Source organism: Hippocampus comes, unplaced genomic scaffold (assembly GCF_001891065.2).
Source record: "Hippocampus comes isolate QL1 unplaced genomic scaffold, H_comes_QL1_v1.1 scaffold100, whole genome shotgun sequence".
Taxonomy (NCBI): domain Eukaryota; kingdom Metazoa; phylum Chordata; class Actinopteri; order Syngnathiformes; family Syngnathidae; genus Hippocampus; species Hippocampus comes.
This window is the reverse complement of record NW_017805282.1, coordinates 1,362,294-1,371,030: the sequence shown is the minus strand read 5'-3', so window position 1 is coordinate 1,371,030 and position 8,737 is coordinate 1,362,294. Positions and strand designations below refer to the sequence as shown.

At 45.3% G+C, this 8,737-nt stretch overlaps 1 protein-coding gene across 2 annotated transcripts in view; it reads right to left on the bottom strand.

Annotated features, from left to right (window-relative positions):
* Nucleotides 1-5,737: 5,737 nt before the first annotated feature.
* Nucleotides 5,738-8,737, bottom strand: part of rps6kc1 (ribosomal protein S6 kinase polypeptide 1) — a 23,277-nt gene continuing 20,277 nt past the window's right edge. The window contains exons 15-17 of one of the 2 annotated variants that reach the window (XM_019871546.1): nucleotides 7,845-7,931; nucleotides 7,683-7,778; nucleotides 5,738-5,953 (exon numbers count right to left, since the gene is read on the bottom strand). In XM_019871546.1, coding sequence (XP_019727105.1) covers nucleotides 5,852-5,953; nucleotides 7,683-7,778; nucleotides 7,845-7,931 — 285 coding nt within the window. In that variant the 3' untranslated portion in view covers nucleotides 5,738-5,851. The remainder of the gene's footprint in view (nucleotides 5,954-7,682; nucleotides 7,779-7,844; nucleotides 7,932-8,737) is intronic. The other variant, XM_019871547.1, reaches the window with a different exon arrangement.

Here is an 8,737-nt window from a genome sequence, read left to right as displayed (position 1 = left end):
GGAGAAGTTCAATCATGTTTAACCCTTTCATGCACCCTGAAACCTGCTAAGATGTCCACTGTAGTGACCGCTGTCCCTGAAAGGGTTAAAGTAATGGGTGAACTATTTTAAAAATGTACGTCACAGATGTACACATAGTGTGGGCGTGTCTGGAATGTATGCATGACTTTACTGGGCAGCCAGGACAGAAGTGTACCCAGAAAAAGCCAAAGTCAACCAGCTAATTGCGATTTTAAAATCTTCCACTTCGCGGCCTTGCCCTTGAGGTGTTTGTTTGTTGGCGCAACAGCCGCTGAGGCCTCTTCCACCAAAGGCCTGGCGAGAAGACCACAAAGGCCCAAAAGGGGACACCCTCATGGGGAGAGTGCGGGGGGGGTCTTATAATAGAGCGGGGATTCGGCAGGCTAACAAGCGGAGCCGCAGAAGGTACGCGCAGCCGAGCGTGAGCAAAGCGTTGAGACAGCGCGGCTCCGCAGAGACGAGCGGCCAGCTAATGCCGCGTTAGCGAGCCGCTGACGGCGTGCCTGCGTGCCGGCGCGTCGCCCTTCCACACGGATCACGACGGCCGACAGCGCAACGAAAGGAGACACCTCAGGTCTCGGAGGGAGGTATTCGTGGTGACACGTCTTTTGGCCACCGGTTGGGACTCCTTTAGCATCTGAGCCTCTCGTTTGGTGACTCACGCGGCGGGCCCGCTCGGAAACGAGGGGGCTGGAAATTGGATGTGGCGGGGAAGGTGAGGTAGAACAACGCTCAGAGCAGAAACCATAACGGACATTTCCAGTCGAGGTGTACGGGGTGGGGGTAGCAGAAGGGGCCCTTCACGGAGCAAGGCACCTTGGGTAATCTGACTTGAAGTTCAGTTTATGGGATATTAAGTCACGCTACGTCCCTGGCGACTGTACTTCTGTCTTCTTGAATGAACAAATCACATTTGTGAGATATTATTGAAATGTCACGGTGACAACTTTTTTTTTTTTAAACATAAATTCAACTGTTGCGCATCGAAATGGTGGCAGTTGTTGGTTCGCATGACACTACAACAGCTCTCCCCCCCTCTCCTCCAAAAATCCTCTTTGGCCGATAATGAAAATTTCCCCCAGGAGATAAAAGGAAAAAAAAAAATTAGACAGCTTAGATTATGGGGAGCTGAAAATATGCCATCATGGAACCCTTCAGTACTTAACTCATTCACTCCCAAAGACGTTTTTCAACGTCTTTTCAGACTTGGTCTAGAATTGGCTGGTACCGAATGAGTTTTAAGTGCATGGAACCCAATTGACCCCAGATGAGAAACTGGAAATAGATTCAAGTTCCACGGCGCGACTAAGTAGCCGCCTAAGGCACATTTTATCCTCGTTAAATGTCATATGTGTATTTAAAAAAGAAAAATAATAAATCATCATAGCATACCTTAACTTTTGCCGAAAGAACAAAGTTTCAAGGCCGGACGCTCTGGACTGTGAAGCAAACGTACAATCCACATGCGACACCGTGTCGCCCAAGCCCTGATTGGACAGAAAGCAGAGCCCCATGTTTCAGTCATCACAGTAAAAAAAAAAAAAATTTAAAAAGCACTGCAGTGCTTACCTGCATGGAGAAATTCTGTTTACGCTGTCGTGTCGAATGCGTGTGCGTAAGCAAGTAGCAAGGTTATGCGTGTAGAGAGTTGCGAGTGTAATGAAGAGGCATTGTGTCTCTTTATAATGACATCATGGCTCTGACAGAAGCTGGAGAAGATGCCCGAGGATTCTCCGAGCGGAACTTTTCAGCTTGGCGCAGGAGTGTGTGGGTGCATGTGTGTGTGTGTGTGTGTGTGTCTGCCTGGGCTACAGGAGTCCTCCTGGGCTTTGTGAGCTCTAAAGTCAAAGCGTCAAAGACAAAAACAAAACTTGACCACAAGCAATATGAAACAGAGGGCAGGCCATTTGGCTGCTGCCTGTGTGCTAAAGTAATGCGTGCATGTGTGTGATTAGAAGAGGAGAGCCGGGTGGGAAAAGACAACAGAGTGGGGTTGGGGGAGGATGGGGAGGGGCGAGGGGGGGGTAGAGCGGTCCAGGAAGTTGGAGGAATATGTGAGGGGGTCAACTCGGCCCGCAAGCTCCAGGGGAGAGACGCTCTGAGGGCTCACCGTGGGAAGTGTTGCATCATGGGAGTCCTTGGCGTGTCCTCTCCGTCTTGCCTGTGAGCAGACGGAGCCTTCCCGGCGGCAAAGACACTCGCACAAACACGCGCGTGTGCACCTTGGCTCACTGCAGCCTACAATTGTCAAAACAGCAAAAAGTGAGCAACGGTCGAATCAGTGAATGTGAATTCTGAGGGGGACGGGGGGAAAAAGTATACAAGCCACAGCATTGGGGTCAAAAGTTTTGGACTTGTGGGGAAAAAAAAATCTTGAATTTTGAAAAATAGAACAATGGACGGTGGTACCTCGACTTACGAACGTCTCTTCATACGAAATGTTCAAGTTTCAAAACACCTCAACAGGAAAATGTGACGAAAGAAATGTCAAGATACGAAAGGTAAAAATACAGTTTGGGCTGCTACTCGGAGTTCTGAGTTTCCTGAATGCAACATACTTGTAGCTGCTCTGCCATTGGCTATTACCTAGTATCATCCTGGCATCCCATTGGCTAAGAGGGACCTCTACCGTTCGTGTCTATATGTGTAGATAGAGAGATATGTGTCTATACAGCGTCCTCGTCATTCGCCCCTCGGGCCGTGAGGCGTTCTGGTAGTGTTACGTAAATGTCAATCACGTAGAAAAAGTTTTCACCAGTCGGGCGATCGCTCACTCGGCTGATGTCTGCCTTGGACGTTTTCGAAGGATTGTTAAAAGCCGATGAAAGCCAACGTCCTTGGATCAGTTCTTTACAAAGCACCAGTCAAAAACCACTTCTGAGAGAGAACGTGAACTAAAGAGGGCCAAAAATTCGATGAAGATGCAGTTAAAAGTTAAATGAAAATCATTTTTATTCTTTACTCAATTCTTTGTTTTTTTACATTATGCACAACATTCATTTATTGTGCAATAATCTAAATGTGACATGTATTTGTTACATATTTTGATGCATTTTTATGCTTTAGAAAACATTTAGGTCTGAATTTTGGAGGGGATTGGAACGGATTAGGGCATTTACATGGAAAAGGCGTCTCGACTTACAAAATTTTCGAGTTAAGGAATTTCTTCCAGAACCAATTAATTTCATAAGTAGAGGTACCGCTGTATTCAAATTAAAAATTGACAACTTCACACTTGACCTGGCCGACTGTTTAGATACCGTGATAGGTGCTGCTGTTTTAAAAATTTCTCGGATGTTTTTGAGAACGCATGACATTCTCTTTGTGGGAGTCTCAAATTTAGGATTCATCTCCCGAGACCGCACAGGCGTTACCTAACGCGGCGACGGGTGAAAAGCTAAACGCGCGCCGGTATCAAACACACATCAGAGGAGGACTCGGCGGAGGCTGCGAATCCAGCCGAGACGCACCTCACGTCGGTGCCGGAGAGCAAGATTGACAGGCTTCTCCTCGGCACCGAAGGGAACCTCTCACCCCGAGCGCGCGCGGTAATGAGAGACGGGGCCTTATGACGAGCGCTAATCGCCGCAGACTCTTGACCCCGCTGCCAATGAGGTGGACACAAGGGAAGGCAAGGTGTCCCTACCCCCCGCCCCCCCGCCACTCCACCTGCCACCATAACAACTTCCCTGACCTGTGCGTGTGTATGAATATGTCATTGCGGGTGACAGAAGCATTGAGCGAGAGGGTTCATGTTCAGTTCATGCAGTCTGTTAAGTCTGATGGCTTACTGTGTAGAAATCAAATTATTCTTATTATTGCTCTTACATTTCGCAGCAACTACACCCAAGGGGGACCTACAGTATATTAATTCCTCATTAGGGAGCCACTTCATTGGCTGAAACCTGAATGAGCTCCCAAATCTATCTTGTGTGTGATTCAATATCAAGTGAAGTCACGTTATTGATATTCAAGCGACTGTATTTATTGAACGCGATTGGAAAATCATCTTCTGTTGTACTCACATAATAAAACACATGTATGCGTCATTAAAACATGACCTGTGACATGAACTTAGTTGGTTTTCCTTTAAACGACGCGCTTCCGAAACAAATGTATGACAAAAAAAGCTATTTTAAATATGGATAAATATATTTCGAATACATTTTCAGCATGTGTAAAAGATCCGAACGAAAGAAGGGTTTGAAACAAAATAACCAGATCCTCTTATTTTATTTTTTTTTTGTAATTCAGTGCAAAGGGCTCACTTGCAGAAAAATGACCATTTAACGACGGCACAAAAATGCTGAATAAGAAACCAACTTTAAGTGCACTTATTTTGGTATATTCATTCACAAAACCAAAACTCACTCAAAAAGATTATTGAACAATAATGTTTGTCCTGGAATATCATTCCGAATCCACAAAAGAAAATAAATAAAGATTTGGCCTACTAGTGTTGTTGTGTCAGGAAGTATAAGAACTGGTGGAAGCGCAGCAAAGACATGTCTGCCATCCAGTGGTGATTGGTGATCTTACAACTTAAAACTACACTTGACCCCTGCATATTCGCGGTCTGGCACCCGCGGGTTCGTATACTTTGCGGATCGTTTTTTTTCAAATTGTTTTCATATTTTGGACCCACCGACCCAACACACACACACACACACACACACACACACACACACACACACACACACACACACACACACACACACACACACACACCCGCATTTCTCCACATTTTCATGGAAAATGTATATCGCCAGTTGCCCATCCCTGAGCTGGAATCTGATTTTTTTTTTTTGAAATGGTTAATGGACCCCTAAAAAAAAATAAATAAATAAACCGCGCATGTGTGTACTGTCACCACGGCGACGCTAGGCGAGAATACGCTGCCGCCCCCTCGCTGTCATACCGCGAGGCGTTTTCGAGCGATGTGGCTCAAAGGAAAGCAATACAGCAAGCGTGTTGCTCACGTGTGTTTATTGTTTGCATCGCGGTCGAGTCGGTGTCGCGTGGACGATACACACAGGAGGAAATCAAACATTGTTAACGTGGACGTTGCAGCGCAGCATCCCGCGCTGGGCTTTCATGCGCCTGAATGACAGGACCCCCCCATCACCGCAACGTTTGCTCTAAAGTTGAGTCATTAGCGTATTGATCAGTTTCTTCAAGGTAAAACTTGAAGGACTTTGAAAGTGCTGTCTACACAAAAATCTGATTATTATCTTACATGACAACATGGATTCAGTATTTAGTGTAGTGTAGTTCTATAAAAAGGAGTTGTTCTTCTGCTGACTATTTATCCCGATCCAGAATTTCAGTCCGTTATTAAAATAATGCCCGACTAGTGTACTTGGCCAGGTTTTGCTTATTAACTTGCATAGTAAAACACCTGATATTGCAAGTGGGAGTGTTAAAAAAAAAAAAATAGAAGTATTTCAACAAGGGCATCATCTTGTTTAGTTTGGGGCACGGCTGCATGCTAAGAAATGTTTCTGGCCTCAATATGATAAACGTCAGTGCACACGCGTGGCCAAGTATCGCCTCTTGCTTTTTTTTTTTTTTTTTTTTTTTTTTGATCATGGTTCATAGCAACAACACAAGTGCCAAACGAACAAGGTTGGAGTGGATCATCAGTGAAGCATCCAGAAATTATTGTAAACGGTACATGAGAAGGTAACACTGCTGTTTGGCAATTGGACATGAATCTAATGTACGAATGGATTTTTTTATTTTTTTTTGTGCCTATTTTGTCCACCTGGAGTGTAACAGTGATGGCCAGTTTGCCAAGCATGCATCTCTGAAAGGGGTGTGTGGGCGGCATCTACTTGGTCCAGTCCACTTTGGCAAAGAAGGGGTGCGATTTGATATCGTCGACGCCGGCCACTCCCGCGCCCAGCCTCTCTGTGGGGTTGTATTGCAGCAACTGGCAGACAGGAAATGGAAACCGTCAACGCTAATACAGTCGATTCCGTTTTCGCTCATCCTGCCCTTATTTCTCATGGCGTCAACTTCATCCCGCGTGTTTCGTTCCGACATATGGCCGTCACGCGGGCAACGCCGGTGCAAAATGCTGTCAAACGTTACGGCTCGGGAAAATAACGGCCATAGAAAGTGGTCAATCGGTGTCATGGTACTGATGTGATTTGATTTTTGATTGGACGAGATGAGATGGCTGGATGGATGCATGACTTGAGGAGGCGACGATGAGAAGAAAGGAGCGTCAGCGCAGAGCGCCGATGCGGATTTGGAACTGGGAGTCGCGGCTTGGAATTGAAGCGGATTTACATGGGACAGGAGCCAATCTCTTTTTCGTTAATGGATGCGACAGCTTCTTGTTGCTTTGAAGCTTAGCTTGTAGCAGACGTGTGCACATTTTCAGCATGACGTCTTTGATCTACTGGTGAAAAGGACACTTTGATTCGCTCAACTTTCATCTATTACTGCTTCAAACAACAAAATGAATGGAGGAAAAGTGGTTAGATGGCACGACTGTCTGTCTTATGTGTTGTATTATTTTGTCATTTTATGTTCAGTGTTCTTTTGATGGCGGCGCGGGCACCCGCAGCGGCTCCTCTTGTTGTCTGTTGTCTGTTTAAGAGGGAGGAAATTTCATCTGTGCTGTATGTTAGCACATTTGACAATAAAGTTGTACTGGATACTTGACTTGATGAGCTTTGCCCAGCAGACAGGGAGAGTTCTCGTTGTTGCCTGGAGGTGTTCATAAATATTCTCAATAAAATATGGTGTTTGTCAATAATTTGGGGTGTTTGGATTTGCTACGGGAACTGGCGCTTTGGCTTTCGTACGATTCTGTTTTTTGTCTTCTGGAAGGGTTTAACTCTTTCCGGCACAGCGGTCACTAGAGTGGACAACTATTCAAATGTTCTTTTCTCTGATATGAATTACCGTAATTTCTGGACTATAGACCGCACCTGATTATAAGCCGCACCACTACATTTTTAAAGGAAAAAAATATTTTGTACACACATAAGCCGCACCTGTGTATAAGCCGCAGGTGCCCATATTGTAACATGAGATATTTACAAAGAAAGACGGTACACCGAAAGACGGCCGTTAGAAAAGTCTTTATATAAGCCGCTTCATGAAATAAGCCGCAGAGTTGAAAGCGTGTGACAAAAGTCGCGGCTTATAGTTCGGAAATTACGGTAATCGTAATGTCACCGGTGTGCATCAACCACTACAATGGATCCTTATGTGTGTCGCCATCCGCTCCCATTATTTTTCTTTTTCATGCCTAAAGACTAATAAATAAAACACTTGAGAAAAAAAATCTTTGGTGTAGGTTATCATTATTTGTGGGGTTAATCACACAAAAAAAAAAAACAAAACATTGATTCTATAATTTCCACAACAGGACTCGATTCCTTTTATTTAAATCAAATTAATGTGATTTCCAGCTGACCAGTTTTTATTTTATGAGCTAACGTTTGGTGTTTCTAATAATTCAGTACCATGAGGCCGCTTAATTTGCTCGACAAAATTTTTGTTCGCAGCAATACAGATAGTGTCTAATTCCTGGAAGGCGCCTGTAAATGAAATGTCTTATCGCTACATAAGCGAACGGCTTGTTTTGAGTTTCAAACAGAACATTTTATACGTGCGTTCCGTTGTCACGTGTTTTGCACGGCCACCTGTTCCAGCAGCGAGCGGGCTTCCTCAGACACCGACTCGGGGATGTTGAGCGCCGTGTGACGTCCGATTCCCGCTGGATGGCACTGGAGCAGCGACTGCGGGCAGAGATAACCATCAGCGCAAACATGGAAAAGGAAAAAAAAAAAAAAAAACAACACCACCAAAAAAGTGACGAAACCGGGGAAGGGACACCCCGCTGAGCCTGGGCTGGCCGGCGCGGGAGCGTCGGGAGGAGGAGGACAGAGCACCTGAAACAACAATGATGACGGCGGTGACGCTCTTGTTGCTCTTCTTGGAACTGCTGCCCGTGTGTGTGCGGGTGAGTGTGTGTCAAGTTATAGTATTGGTTCATTACAATTTTGAAAAACTTCACAGGAATGGTTAAACCAGGAGGGATTTAAAATTTAAAAAAAAGAAGCAAATTATTGCACTCACTCCCCAAAAATTACACACACACACACACACACACAAAAAAAAGTAACTGAGTGAGTGAAAAGGAGTGCATGACCTGTAAGTGCTTTCCAAAACCATACACTCAAGCCCTTATTGTTCAAATAATTGACAATAATGGCCAGTAATCACCGTAGTGCAGCAGCGCATCTTCTGACGGAACCCCAAAAAAAAAAAAAAAAAAACAAAAAAGCAGAGGGAAGTGTGTATCCTTGTCATTGACGACGTTGTACATAAAATTCCGCCCGCGATTCATTTGTACTCCCCACCCCCCCCACCCGCCCCCACCCAAGCTGGATCCGTTGCCTCGCTCCCTCTCTCCTGATACGTGCTGCAGGACTTCTGGCTTGGTTCCTGGCTGCAGTCAAGACTGCCCCAGGCAAGATCTTATCCTGCAAGGATCAAGAGACACTATTTGCGCTCGTGTCTGTGTGTTTGTGTGTGTATCTTTGCCAGGACGCTACCCAGACGTAATCATCAAAGGAGACATCTGTGTGACTGACTTTGTTTTTTTTTTGTTTTTTGTTTTTTCCCCAGGTAAGCCATGTGCAGTGAGTGTTGTTAAACACAATAACACCAACCTAACACCCCCCCCCCTCCCACG